Source organism: Spermophilus citellus (genome assembly GCF_964194105.1).
Source record: "Spermophilus citellus genome assembly, chromosome: 18".
NCBI lineage: Eukaryota > Metazoa > Chordata > Mammalia > Rodentia > Sciuridae > Spermophilus > Spermophilus citellus.
The window spans coordinates 35,458,019-35,473,485 of record NC_138200.1 but is presented as its reverse complement, the minus strand read 5'-3'; the positions used below and the strand labels follow the sequence as shown (position 1 = coordinate 35,473,485).

Below are 15,467 nucleotides of genomic sequence, written 5' to 3'. Positions count from 1 at the left end.
TGTTTCCTGGGTTCCATTAACATTTCTTTAGGGTGGACTTTGGCCTAGGGCCTTTCCGGGACTTCATTAACATTCCATGAGTTGTCCTGCGTTTCCGGAATCATTATCAGCATGGCCTCCATTTTAGATTTCACTCGATATGATATTAGACCCGATTTACCTAACTATACTGACTACCTAACTTTAAATCTGGCTTCACAGCCAGACGGACAACACCGGCCAACTAAGGGAAGGTGTGGTTAGAGAATGTAGGAGGCAAGGAAGTGTTTTTGTTAGCTTTTTTGTTTTGTGATACTGGGGATTGAACTCAGGGCACTCTACCACTGAGCCATAGCTCCAGCTCTTTTTAGTTTTTGAGACAGGGTCTCACTAAACAGCCCAGGCTGGCCTTAAACTTATGATCTTTCTTCCTGAGCCTCCTGAGTCACTAGGATAACAAGAATGGACCACCACAACCAGCACAAGGGAGTTTCTTTCTTTCAGTACTGGGGATTGAAACCAGGGGCGCACTACACTGAGCGATATCCTCAGAATCTTGCTTAAGTTGACCAGGAACTTGTGATCCCCCTGCCTCAGCCTCCTGAGTTGCTGGGATTACCTTGAACACTGTGCCCAGCACGGGGGAGTTTTTTAAAGGGTGGAGGGATTGCACTTTCATTTCTCTATCTGTTCCCTACACTCAGAAAAGCTTGAGAGTTCCTTAATACTGATAAAATATGAACTGGCAAGACTTCTAAATAGGAAAAGAACCCCAAAACTGTGTATCTTTGGTAACATACCAACCCAGTGTCTCCTGAGTATAGTTAATGGCTGTCTTTATGGGTGTGTGTGCTACTTCTGTTGTTTTAGGGTGGGGTGTTTTTTAGAGGGTGGAGAGGAATGGACTCTTGTGTGTTTTTCAAGGCAGGCTCCCTCCTCACCCAGTGATTAAAACAATCACTGGCCTGGAAGTCACTGGAAGCAAACAGGAACCAGCCCAGGGGAAAGCCCTGACCAGTTACTGAACAATATAGCAATTGCACTGAGTGCGACTAAGAAGGCAGGAAATAACAGGTTATCCTGATAACATGCCTTACTGGTATGTTGCAGGTCTGGGTGCAATGTATCATCAAGGCTGTACTTTCCGCCTGATCTGCCTCAGCCAATACCAGGTCATCTACCTGATGGAGCAAGGCTGCCGGTTGTGTGGACATCACAAAAGCCCAGGGCAAGAGGAAGCTGTTGGTCTGTGAGCCTAATGGTTCTCTTCCCTGTGCTTAGTCATCTCTTCAGTGGGGCACTAGGAGAACACCTGACTGAGTTTCTGGAACATATGGAAAACCCCCGCAGCCTGGATCCCTGACAGGTTTTACCTGGGGTAATCCCTTTAACCAAGACATCACCCTTGGCATTTCCAACTGAAACATCTTTAGATCCTCCTCTCCTCAAGGGTCAATGGACACAGAGGGAGCAGGCTCCTAAGCTCACACAAGTTCCACGCGCTTACACAAGATTTTCCATGAAAATTGAAGCTTGCTAATTTAGCAATAATAATACCTAATGCTCAGGCATTATACTAATTTTCTCAGTAGGAAGTAAGAGTTGTTGTTACCCACATTTTACAGAGGGCTTATTAAGACACAGAGAAGCCCAGTGGTGTTCCCATGGTTTCCAACTATCTGCCGCGTCCACATGTTTAGTTCAGAAGGAGGAAACTAATACTTTTCCCACAATTTGTTCTCCATGACTCAGAAAATATAAGATCTGGAAAAGGCCCTAGAGATAACGGAATGTAACCTTTACAGCTGGGATGTAGTTGAGTAGCAAAACTCTTGATTCCCATGTGTGAAGCCCCAGGTTCAATCCCTACTACCCTGCCCCCCCACTAATCTCTGATTTTACTGATGAAAAAAAATCTTAGATCTGGGGTTATTTGTCCCAGTTCCACCGTAAAATCATGTGCAAACCTCAAAACTCCCTACTTCTGTGCCTCTCCCATGACACATTTCCTACCTTTTCCCTCCCAGAAATCACTTTTCAGTTCTTCATGGGCATTCCCATTTTCTTTCCCCTATCATCATTTTTTTTAAAGGAAGAGGGTGGGTGTAAGGGAGGGAAGTAGGAGAGAAAAGAAAAGAAAAAAAAAAAAAGAAAAAGTCCCATCTGCGTATTAATATAAAACCAGAAATCTGCATTATTAGATTGCCCTAAAGCGTTGAGCCCTCATCAAAGAAGGCCGCTCAGACCTTCGGAACTGTGGTTTTGCCCTCAACCAACATGGTGAACGCGCATGACGTAGACTTCCGTCGCGCTCTCTCTACCTACCCGCTCTTCCCAAGGGGGCGGCGAACTTCAATGACGCCTGCAGGCGGGGCGCATGCGCGGCGGCGGAGCCCGGCCCGCGGTGGTGGCGGTGAAGGGGCGTAGGGGATAGCTGTCCGCAGTTGCCAAGCTGCGGCGACTGAGGCGGGATGGTGTAGCCGGGCCTGTTGGCGGGAGGGTGGGGGTGGGGGCGAGTCGGCCGGGGACGGCCGACGTCGCCCTACGGGCTCGGGTGTAGCGGCTGCACGCTGAGGGGGCGTCGCCGCCGCCGGCCCCCGGAGCCGCCGCGGGAGGCCGCGCCCGCCATGGCGGCCCGGGCGGTGCTGGACGAGTTCACGGCGCCCGCCGAGAAGGCGGCGCTGCTGGAGCGGAGTCGCGGCCGAATCGAGGGCCTGTTCGGAGTGAGCTTGGCGGTGCTCGGCGCGCTCGGGGCTGAAGAACCGCTGCCCGCGCGCATCTGGTTACAGCTCCGCGGGGTGCAGGAGGCGGTGCATAGCGCCAAGGTGAGTTCGGCCGCCGCCCCCGCGCGCCTTCCTTCCCGGGCCCGGCCCGCGGCCTCGGCTGGGCCAGTCTCTCCTCCCTCCACCCACCCTGACCCCAGCGCTGGGGTTGAGAGCGCAGTGTTGGGGAGCCGGCGAAAATTGCTTTCTCGAGGCACATCAACCATGTGACCTTGGGCTAGCGGTTTAATCCCGGGAGCCTCAGTTTCTCTTTTGGTAAAGTGGTGCCGTGGAAGCACCTACCTTGGAGCATTGTCGCGCGGATGGAAGTGGGTGGTAGGTGTAAAGCACAGGGCACTGTGTTTAACTGGGAAACGTTGCCTGTTATCTGTAGCCGCCTCCTGGATGTGCGTAAGGCCCGCAGCTCCAGATTCTCACTGTGTTTGTTTTCATCCAGACCTCCTCCATAGGGGGTTCTTGAACCTTGTAGGGTCTCAGTCCCTCTTGAGGATCAGGAAAAAACCGTGATAGTAAATATTCAGAGACTGTCGAGAAGTAGGGTATTTAATCAGAATGTTTAAAATAATATTATTCCTTGGGTTAATATTATGCACAACTAACATTTGTATATTGTTGTTGCATATCAGACTTTACTCCGAATACTTACGGAATAATGCAGCCCTTAAAAAAAATCCAATGAGGTAGCTTTTATGTCCTCCCTTTTTTCTTGTTAAATTATCAGCTGGGGAAACTGAAACTTGAAGTGGTGACTCACCTTGTATCTAAATCAGCATTTTAGACTACTGCTTCCCATACCTCTCCTTTCTTCCCTTCCCAAGCCAAAAAAAAAAAAAAACCCAAAATACGACCTGTGTAGGGGAGAAAAAAGCTTTTTACCGACTGGAGGTTCTGTAGTTCAGCCTACAAAAAGATCGCTGAGTAATTGAAATAAACTTGACAGTAAGCACATTAGCAGGAGAAAAACCTTTTTAATTGTGCATATATGCAAAGGAGTTCCACAGAGTATGATCGGGAACAAGAGCCAGGTGATTGAAGTTTTGTAGCATCCTGAGCTACAAGAGTAGTAGGAGCTTGTGGTTTTAGGTGATGGTTTCCTCTGCAGCGGTATTTGGACATTTTTGGAAGGTTTGCCTTCAGTCAGATCAGGAAACTTCTGAGAAAGCCCCTCCCTTCATTTGCTGTTCCTCAGGTGCTCTCAATTTGAAGTAATCGAAGTACTAAAGTGGCTTAAATAAGAACGATATTTCCTGAACCCTTTCACCCTCCCAGGTACCTGAGTTTCTCCAAATTTTCCCGTTTACAGTAGGGCAGCAATATTCAGAAGTAGGGAGTTTGTTTCCAGAACCCATGTTCTTGATAATTGCCTCTCAAATGACTTCTCTGGGGATGGGAGTGGGTCCTTTTATTGCCTATTTCACAAATTTCACAGTGCTCTTGAAGATCTGAATAGTTGTAACTCCTGTCATTCGTAGATTTAACAACAAAAATCTTAGATGCTTACTTTTTAACTTGTAAAGCTGCAGTAGGACATTTAGCTGTTGAGTCTTCTCCACAGCTTATCTTAAAAAGTAAGTGTTGAATCAAGTTTGCATTTCTGTGCTACTAATTTCTTATTAAATTGACTTTCTATTTCATAAAACTAGTCTAATTTCTTCCCATATCTCTCCTTTCTCCCCAGCTGCCTAATTTCTACTACTCAGGGCTGAAAAGTTCAACATGACTGACTTTCCTGTTGTTTCTGAATTATCTTACCTGTATTCATTCTCTCCTTTCCATTGCCTTTGCTGTGATTAAGACCTTCATTTTTGGTATGTGCCCCCTCCCTTGCTTCAGTGCCTTTACTCTATGGCTCCCTCACTTTCTGGGGAGCTGCTGGAGCCTCCTATCACCTAGCTCATTCAGTCTGAACTTGAACTAAGAAGATACTCCCTATTAATCCAGCCCCATCTTATTTTCCTAATTTTCTGTTATAGCAGCTCTTTGCTTAAACCCCCACTGTAGTCTATTCTCTGCCCTTGCTGGGTGTTTTTGTCCACTCCTGGTTCTGCTTTTACTGAAAACAGCCCAAGAATAGAAAGTATTCCCTTTGCTATATGGAAAAGCCCTGCCCATTCTGCCAGGCCCTTCCAACTGCAGTTCTCTTGGCAATTACTACCATACAGGTTTAGCATAAAGTAATTTGAAAAGTTCTGTCTTACATAACTTTTGATAGCATGTGTCACCTCATAGTCCAACTCTCTCACATGTAAGAAATCCTTTTTCTCTCTTTCTTCCTTGAAATGCAGAGTAAGGAGCTGATGCCATGTTCAAGGCTTTTTTTGTTCTTGATTGTTTGGAAGTGTGTTTTACATTTTTGGAGGAAAAAACATTAACTTCACTTTAAAAATTAAGAACAGAGAGCCAACTTGATTCAACATCACAGTGTTTTAAGTTTAGCTGTTGAGAAACTGGTTGGGGAGAGATATTTGGAGTAAAGAAGAGTTTTAATTATTTATTGCAGGGCTGGGGACCCAACTCATCCACATACCACTAAGTATGTGGCCTCATCCACATACCACTAAGCCACATCCCCCCTGCCTAAGAATTATCTGGTATAGTCTCTGATCAGATTAAGAAGAGATGAACTGATTTAAATCAGGGTCCCACCTGGTGGTTTACTTTTAAAATGTTAATTCACTATCCTTTGCAAATTTTTGAGGAGAATGTTGAGGATTAGTTAGGTCTTCATTCACTGGAGAGAGGCAAGTTGGGAGCTGTTGGTAGAAAGTGGTAGTGCCTGCAGAGTTTAAAAAAAAAAAAAAAAGGCACTGAGAGTGGCCAGCTTTGGACTTTGAGCCTGGAAGATTATTAGGTACTTGCATTCCAGACTGAGGTAGTTATGAGCAAAAGCTTGGAAGCCAGACTGATATAGTAGAAAGTGTCAAGGACCCACTGGGAGAGATGAATGCCAAGGGACCCAAAAGCCATGCCAGGACCCTTAGGTTTTATCTAGTAGGGAGTCAGGATTTTGAGAAGGAAAAAATTTGCCTGCTTTAGAGTTAGGAAGATCCAACAGTGGTAGGAATATCATTCCAAGTTAGAGTTTGCGTGGTTGGGGTGGGTAAAGTTTTTCACAGATTTTGAAACTGAGTGGATGTAGAGATTTAGGGATAGATTTTAAGTCCTGGTTGCAGGAAGAATGGTTGATGTGGTGTGTGTTCTGTTGGTTGGTGGGGCTACCAGGTAGTTCACATTTAAGAAAAGCTCATGAGCATTCGCTGCTTCACCTCAAAGAGCCTGCAGTCTTATAGGGGAGACAAATATGGAAACAAACAGGACAGTGTGATACATGTAGCAGTTGAAGAGTGCAAGGTGTTATAGTAATACAAGAAAGGAAGGTTTGCTGTCCTCAACTAAGTTCTAAAGGATGAATGAGAGTTTTCTATAGGATGTTGAGTTTCTGACAGAGTAAAGAGCACACACAAAATCACAGGAATAGCCAGGCATGGTGACGAATTCCTGTAATCCCAGCAAGTCAGCAGGCTGAGGCAGGAAGATAGCAAGTTCAAAGCCAGCCTCAGCAACTTAGTGAGACCCTAAGCAACTTAGCAAGACCCTGTCTCAAAATAAAATATAAAAAATGGAATGTGGGTCAGTGGTTAAGCGGCCCTGGGTTCAAGTCTCAATGCAAAAAAAAAAAAAATCACAGGAATATGAGAGTGTAATTGCATTAGTTTCTTTAAGTGTTGAGAGAGTACGGAGGAAATTGTTAGAGGTAGAAAGGAGTGGGGCACATGTGTTTGGAGCCTGCTGAAGAACATGGATTTTTTAACATGCAGGTGGACAGTGGAGACCCCTCCACAGTGATGCAGAGAGCAATATTCTTATAAAATGCTTCAGTGTTCACCACTCTGGGCTTGTGTTCCATTGATAGTTTGTAATAAGTACAGAAGGTTTAGCAACTTTCATAGCATTCTTTCTTTACTTCAGGGACTGGAGAGACAATGTATGAAAGTGAGAGGAAAACCAGAAGAGAGTATTGTCCACAGGGGGCCCACAGAGGGAGCTGATGTCAGTGGTAGAAGACTAAATGGAAGCAAAGGAGATTGAATTTCAGAGAGGAAGGGAGGTAGTAACCACTTCATGCAAAAGGAAAGAGATTAAAGATATAAAGCAGGGTGGGAATTCTCTTCATAGGCAGTGGTGGAAAGGGATGTTGTTGAGGAGATCTCTGCTGGGGAGTGAGATACTTTCTTTTCCATGAGAGAATCACAAATTCTCTGGTACCAGACAGAGAATCAGCCTAGGAAGTGACTGGATAGTACGGAAGAACTGGTGAGCTAAGGCTGTCTGCCCTGCAGGAGAGGGCAAATGCTCATGCATAGTATCAGACGGTTACACTGTGTAGGTTCATTATCCACAAGCCTTTGGGAGTCTAGATTTCATTGTGTACAATCTAATGTGTGTTTTTTTTTAAGTGGCAACTAATTTATGTTTTTAAAATCACCCATGCTGTGAATTATAAAATTTTGCATCAATACTTTTTTAAATTTTATATTGTTAAAAGCAAAATAAAAAACAATTATGCATGCTAAACAAAACATGTTAGTGAACCAGATTCAGCTTTTGAACTGCCTTTTTAGGATTCCTACTTTAATAGCAGACAGGATTAGTAAGCTAGCACCTTTTAGTTTTGTTTTTGGTTTTTTGGGCTTGGACAAGAGGGCACTTGAAAGCCCTAATGGCCTACAGTACTGTCTCAGTAAAGTAAAATGCTAGATCATCCTCAGAGAATGAGGGTGAGAGATTGAATATACGTTGTAGGTACAGGGGAACTGCTGGAAGTACATTGGAAAAGAAAGAACCAGAAGAACTGTGGGACTAAAATAAGGGCCAGGCAAAATTAGCGTGAATTTTATAGTGTCACTTTACCCAGAAACTAGCTTTCTTTTCTTCCTTTTTTTTTTTTTTTTTTTTTTTTTTTTTGATACTGAAGATTTTTGCCACTGAGCTACATCCCCAGCCTTTTTATTTTTGAGACAGAATCTCGCTAAGTTACTTACGGTCTTGCTAAGTTGCTGAGGCTGGCCTCCAACTTGAGATCCTCTTGTCTCAGCTGTCCTACTTGCTGGGATTAGGGGCATGCGCACTCAGCCATCCAGAAACTTTGTCATGGCAGTGTTTTCCCCAGTTTGGGGTTAGTGATGCCAGTACACAGATTAGAGGCAAAGGGGTCTAAAGTGCAATTGAGCAAGGCCAAATGGGGCCCAGGAATTGTTTTTGGATGGTCACCTTTTGGGGGCTAGAACAAGGAGACAGGTAAAAGCAGAAAGGTATGTTGCATGGTGGGAATAGCAGAAGAGAGAAAACCTGTTCCCTTCTAGCCTTAGAGTCATGTACCTGGGACATGTTCAGTATATGTTAAAGAACTCTGGAGGTTATAATCAGAGGAATTTTCAAAGATTAGAATCTTGGATGTGAAGGAATTCTGATCACCAGGGTTGCTTCTGGTCATGGGTAAAGTGAAAGTGTTCCTTTCATCTTAGAGCAGTGAGGAGAGAAAGGAGGTGGAAGTATGAAGTATCTAAAGATAATGCAGTGCTGAGATTAGGAGTTCATAGTAGAAAATTGAATGCAAAAGTTAGTGAGACAGTACCCTAGAGATTAAGAAGTATAGTAACTGAAAGTAAGTGCCATGGCTGCTTATTGTATATAGTGTCCCTGAACCTTTAGGCAGTTGAATTTGCTAACATAGCTGTCCTTCATTTGATGTTTTCTTAGAAGTATTACTTCATGGAAATGAGTAGACATCACAAGCATACCCTGAGCACAAGCCTAGAGAACTCTAGGAGAGGAATGGGGAAGACTAATCAGTCTTAAAACATTGAAACTGCTAAGGTAGACAACATCCAATCCATTTTTGTGAAGAAAAGAAAAAGGGAAAGAGTCTTAAGAAGGAGTGGTAATTGACCTTTTCCCAATTGAGTTTTTACTTATATATTTGTAGAGGAAGGGAATAAAGATAAGAATGAAAAAAAAAAAGACACTTTTTGTGGCACTGGGAATTGAACCCAGAGCCTTACACATGCTAGGCAAGCACTCTCTACCTAGCTACATCCCCAGCCTGCACCCCCGCACCCCCTTTTTTTTTTTTTTCAATTTTATTTTGAAATAGGGCCTCTTTAAGGCCCAGGCTGGCCTTAAACTTAAGACCACTAAATTGTACAGGGTGCCCTGATGAAAAATGTGATGCACTTCGAAGTGGCCTATTACTCTACTGATTTCAGAGGGTTAAAATTGACTTTGTGTTGTTTCATTTCCTTTTTTGTTGGGAGACCTTGATAGCTGGTTCATGAATGAACGGTAGATTTATTCATGGAGGAAATACTTCAGAGATGTAATACTAGTTAATGTCCCTGGAGCTTTTGTTTTGATTTTACCAGAAAGAAGGGCGGTGTCCTTTGCATTTCCTAGAATGATCTTTTTTTTTTTACTCAATATAGTTATGAAAATAATCTTCTTAAGAAACGGTGGTTGGTTCGGTCTCTTTTTATGGTTAGTATTTTGGGGTTATACCGGAATGTTGAAATATGGGATACTCACACTGTGTTACTGCTGGGGTCAAAAGCCATTACTCATGACTGTAGTTTCCTCTTCCCTATTCACTTCCCAGCCAGTATTGTAGGGTTTTGTTTAAATTAAGGACCACATCTTGTATAGTGCTGACTTTTTACTAAATTGACATGATTGTGGAAGTTTAGCAGTCTTAAATTTCAAAACAAAATAATAGGAGGGAAATCCTTAGAGTAATTAAATTTTTTAAAAATCAGTTATTTAATGTGAAAGCAGCATTTTATTTAAGTCTGAGGCAGGAGGATCACAAGTTTGAGGCCAGCCTGGGCAATTTAGTGAGAAACTGTCTCAAAATAAAAAGAACGGCTAGAGATGTAGGGTGCTTTCCTACCATCCTGGGTTTACTCTCCAGCATGGCAAAAACATATAGGTCCAAAAAATATAAAGTTAGCCTATATAAAACATTTATTTAGCTTGTTTTGAGGGAACCAGCTGGATAAGAAAACTGGCTCAGGGAGCATTGGAGGAAATAATATGAGTATTGAAAAAGGAATGTTAGCTAGCATGCACAAGGCCCTGGGTTCAATCCCCAGCACCACAAAATAAAGAAAGAAAGAATATTGGAAAAAGGTTGCTAGATTGGGGGCTGGGGCTGTAGCACAGTGGCAGAGCGCTTGCCTAGCAATGTGAGGAACTGGGTTTGATCCTCAGCATCACATAACAATAAACAAATAACATAAAGGCATTTTGTCCATCTACAACTATAAAAAAATTTAAAAAAAAGATTGCTAGATTGGATACCAAATTGGTTATGGTTCTATAGGATAATGAAACCATAATCTTTGGATTCAGAAATTATCTGTGTCGATATTGGACAAAAATCTACAAATTAACGCAATTTCACAGTTTCTGGAGCTTACTTTATGAGTAGTATGTCAAACAAAAATACATCCTTCTAGATCATACATCAGCAAACTTTTTTCTGTAAAGAACCAGATAATAAGTATTTAAAAATTTGTATCATGTTCTTTGTTTTTACTTTCACAGCCTTTTAAAAATGTAAAAAGATTTTTTCAAAGGCTGTACAAAAATTTTCCAAGTTGGATTGTACTATCCAAAATGGTAGCCCCTAGCACATGGGGCTGCTTAAATTGAAATGAATTAAAATTTATTGAAATTGAATATTCAGTTCCTTGGTTGAATTTCAATACTAAGTTGCCACATGTAACTGGTGGCTACTGCAGGTATAAAACATTTCCATCATTGCAAAAAGTTTTATTGGACAGTTTTGTCCTGGAGTATGAAGTAATCTGTGGTTGGACCTGCTAGACAGCAGTCTAGTATAACATTGAAGAATCATGCAACCTTTCTTTTAGGGGTTTTTGTAATCTTTGTTCATTGTGCCCACTTGTAATCATAATGTCCAGTGGTGGTTATTTTTGTGTATGTGGGTTTAACCCAGGGCCTCAAGCATGCTAAAGCAAGTGTTCTACCACTGAGCTACATATATCCCTAGCCTACCTTTATTTATCATTCATTCATTCATTCATTCATTTTTGGAGACAGGGTCTTACTAAGTTGCCCAGGCTGGTCTCAAACTTAAGATCCTCTTACTTCAGCCTCCTGAGTATCTGGTGTTACAAGTATGTGCCTGGCTGAATTTGTTTCTTTAAAAAAGATTTTGAAACAGTATGAGCTTCTGAGAGTTTTGGTTTTGGTTTTTTGCTCTTAAAAGACAAACATATTGAAAGTATTAGATGTTTAGCTTATTTGTTTATTAGGAATTTTAGAAATAAAATTGTACCCACTTATAATCACAATGAGATTCATGGTGGAGATTCATATAAAGGCTTGTTATTTTCTATCAGCCAATTCGAAAACAGGTTCTTTATGAAACTTGATAATTTATTAACTAGCGCCCAGAGAAAGGAATATACTTCACATTCACATCATGGAAAATAAAGGCTCTTCTCATTTATAGTCACAAATATGAAGAGAGCCTTCAGCTTGGATTCTATAACCTTAGCTACAGTTCAAAACTAATTTAAAAACACATAACTAACTGGTTGAGATTTCATAAAAGCTATTTCATTGGCCTTAAGACATGTTCTTGCACAAACAGAAATTACCAAGACCACAGTTCTTTTCTTTTTTTCCATCCATCCTTTCTTTTCTTTTATTCCTTTCTCTTCTTCTTGAACCCAGATCCTCCTTTGAACATGCTAAGCAAGTGCCGTATCCCTGAGGTACATACCCCAAACTGGACTTTCTCAGTCACTTGACCTGACTGAAAATTGACTCTTTTCTATTAGATTGCTAGTAGAGGTAAATTGTCAGCCATGCACCGACCAGATTTATATATATGAAGTATCCATTTGGGAATAACCTAATGATCCCCTGTGCACTGGTCCCTGGGCCAATGTAGAAAGGAACATAAGGAGCATTCCTGTAGCACTAGGAAGGTTAGCGCAGGAGGTTTACTTAAGACTAGCCTGGGCGATATGTAGTATCAGAAGAAAAGAAAGCAATAGGGAAGCAACAAAAGTAAAATTCACTTCCTACTTGGGACTGGCTCAGGGAGCCAAAGTTAGACACACTTGGGTTTAAACACACAATGAGGGTGCCCTTCTTGGACCATTCAGTTTAATAGCTCCAACAGGTAAGTAGAATTGAGAACTGGGTCCTACAAAGCTTTCAAAGTTATAAGCATGCTTTCAGTCACTCAGGTAACTGATGAATGAGGGAACCAGCAGGAATGTGAAAGTGATTCAAAGAGGATTTGAGAATCAGTATTTATCAGTACTAAAACAAGATCATTGGAATAAAATTGCTCAGTTAGATAGCACATTTGGCTAATTGCTTATAATATAATGAAATCATAAACTTATTTTTTTACATTTATTTTTATTTGGTGCTGAGGATCAAATTCAGTGCCTCACATGTGCTAGGCAAGCGCTCTGCCTCTGAGCTACAACCACAGACCATAAACTTATTTTTTTTCTACCAGATGCATAGTTGGCATCTCTGTGGGACAGAAGTCTCATTTAGTAATGTCCAGCTTTACAGTTCAGATAATGTTTGTAGTAAGTGGTATATCGTAATAAGTGGAAGTATACAAGAGTATATTTTCTAAAGAGTTAATGATTTGGGGGTGGTACAAAGATAGTGCTTAATGGCAATTGCCTTATAGAAGTTTTGATGATTTTTTCTCAATGTTATACAAACTATTAAAATGAAACACACCTTTTTGCCATTTTGGCCTCTCTCAACCAATATTTAACCATGTCTTTGATAAAAGGCTGGATGTTGGTCTGTGTTCCCAAACCTCCTAATTCCTCTTCTGACATGTATTTGTTAGAGATATGTATTGATTTGTTCAGGGTTTCTTAACAGTAGCACTATTGGCATTTTGAACCAGATAATTGGGGGGAGGGGATTTTCAGGGATTGAACCCAGGGCCGCTTTACTGCTGAGCCACATCCCCATCCCTTTTTAAAATTTTATTTAGAGACAGAGTCTTACTGAGTTGCTTAGGGCCTTGTTAAGTTGGCTGAGGCTGGCTTTGAACTGGAAGTCCTCTAAGCATACGCTGACCAGATAATTTTTTGTTGTTGGGATTGTATTGAGCAATCCAGGATGTTCAGTAGCATCTCTGGCCTCTACTCTCTGCACCCCCCCCCCTCCTTTTTTGGTATTCAAGATTGAACTAAGGGATGCTTAACCACTGAGCCATACCCCCAGCTCCTTTTTACTTTTTATTTTGGGACACAGTCTCACTAAGTTGCTGAAACTGGCATTGAAATTGTGATTCTTTCTGCCTCAGCTTCCTAAGATGCTGGGATTAACAGGCATGTGGCACTGAACCTGATGGTTTCTACTCTTTAAATGCCAGGGAAAATCCCCTCAGTTGTGAAAAACAGAAATGTCCCCTGACATTGCCAAATGCCCCGGGAAGAGTGAAATCACCCTGCTTGAGAACCACTGAATTAAATGACCAAGGTCAATCCTCACCCTTTATCAATTAACAGCCTAGAAGAGTTTAATAAGATATTTTTGTGTTTAGAACAGAGGTTAATACACATACTTTCTAGCTGTCTCCAAACATATCTTTGGATAAGAATACAAGGAAGAAAAGGTTAAATCAGGCTGCAAAATAAAACACTCTTGTTAGTCCAAATCACAGGGTCTTTGAATATGGTTCTAAGGATCTTCAACATGAATCCTGCACAGGGAGAAGTTTGAGAAAGTTTTTGAGCAAGGAAGTGAAACGGGTATACTTCCAGAAATAACTTTGATGTTATAACAAAGGGATTGGAGTATGACAAAATTGGCAAGTAGAAAGAAGAGTTTTAGAGTTGGTTGCAGTGTTTGCACGACGATTAAATGACTGTCATTGAAAAGAAACTTGGACCAAGGATGAAGTGGAGATGAGCTATGAGATCCGTTTGGTGTGTTTGTTTGGTGGGGATTGGCGGGGGGTGGGGGTGGGGGGGTGTTTGGTGGTACAGGGGATGGAACCCAGGGCCTTATGCATTCTAGGCAAGAGCTCTACCACTGAGCTACATCCCCAACTAGAGTGAGATCTGTTTCAAACCTAGGTTTGAGGCACTGGGAGGGTTGGGAAGGGGGAGAATCAGGTAGAAATGTCCAGGGGGTATCTTCCAGCCTAGCAAAGTGTTAAAAGGCTAGAGGTTCAGATATGGAGTTTTCACCAGAACAGTGAAAGTGAGGTTGGAGTTTGAAGAGTCAGAATATAGTTAAGAGAAAGGACCAGGAGAGAATTTGGGGAAATATCTACATTTAAGAAATAGTAGAAAAAGACAGCAAAGGATTTGGGAATAGAAAGAAAGTAAAGACAACTAGTGGTATGTTCCAGAAAACCCAGTCAGTCAGTATGAGAGCTGACTTCATGGTGTAGTGAGACCTAAGAAAGAGAGGCAGGCTGATCTTGGATTGCACAGGGCCATTTAGTGGGGGACTGAGAGAAGCTTGTAGATGGAAGAAAGACCAATTGGATACTCAAAATTTGGGCCAGAAAGAAGGGTATATTTATGGGTTAGGACAAAAGGAATTTCACCCAGGATAGAATGTACCTGATTTATCTTGTTTTTTTGTTTTATTTTTTAATAAATACAACCTATTTAGTGAGCAAAGCATTAATATCTGTGAATATTTATTTTTAAATTCTATTCTTTTTAGATATACATTATAGTAAAGTATATTTTGACATTATGCATGGAGTTTAATTTCTCATTTAAAAAAATAATAATTTTAGTTGTCAATGTACTTTGGTTTTTTATTTATATGTGGTGCCGAGAATCAAACCCAGTGCCTCACACATGCTCGGCAAGTGTTCAGGTTATATATGATGTGAAGTTACGCTGGTCATGTATTCATCAGTGTACGTAAGATAGTTATGTCCGATTCATTCTGCTTTCTTTTTCTTTTTTTTAGAGAGAGAGAGAGAGAATTTTAATATTTATTTTTTAGTTTTTGGTGGACACAACATCTTTGTTTGTATGTGGTGCTGAGGATCGAATCCGGGCCACAGGCATGCCAGGAGAGCGCGCTACTGCTTGAGCCACATCCCCAGTCCCCATTCTGCTTTCTTTCCTGTTCCCATCCCCTCTCCCTTCATTCCCCTTTGTCTAACCTAGAGAACTTCTATCCCCACCCTTTGTTGTATGTTAGCATCCACATATCAGAGAGATGTACCTGGTTTATCGGTGCATAATATCAGAGTCCATTGGATCCCTGGAGCTTGGGTCTGATTGTAAATCTTCACATATGACTCTAGTGTTTTTATCTGTTAATGGTTTGCTGGGAAGTTATGCAGGAAAAGTGAGGGGTAGGTTTCCTCAGGGCACTTATGGCAGTTATGACTCAAGATGGCTGCAGTCATGTCGATCTGTGTCCATACATGGTAACTCACAAACATGAAGCGGAAAAAACTTGTCATGGACAAGTCATTTGACACGTCACGCCCAAGAAGAATGAGTACAGAAAAGGGGTCTTTGGTTTTGGCATTGTTATTGTTAGCAGTCAAGAATTTTCAGTTTGAATAAGCCAGAATCCAGATTTCCAGGATTTGACTGTAAAATACAGTTTAGGGTACTTGTTTCAAAAAGTGTGAGGATGAAAGGATAGAGATGG

General features: G+C 41.7%; 1 protein-coding gene across 3 annotated transcripts in view; it reads left to right on the top strand.

Annotated features, from left to right (window-relative positions):
• The first annotated feature begins 2,368 nt into the window (after window positions 1-2,368).
• The window catches only part of N4BP1 (NEDD4 binding protein 1), a 45,899-nt gene continuing 32,800 nt past the window's right edge, over window positions 2,369-15,467 (top strand). The window contains exons 1-2 of one of the 3 annotated variants that reach the window (XR_014019767.1): window positions 2,369-2,804; window positions 4,441-4,570. Coding sequence is in view for 1 of the 3 variants with exons in the window: in XM_081275296.1 (XP_081131422.1) it covers window positions 2,607-2,804 (198 nt within the window). In the remaining 2 variants the exon portion in view is untranslated. The remainder of the gene's footprint in view (window positions 2,805-4,440; window positions 4,571-15,467) is intronic. The other 2 variants (XM_081275297.1, XM_081275296.1) reach the window with 2 other exon arrangements.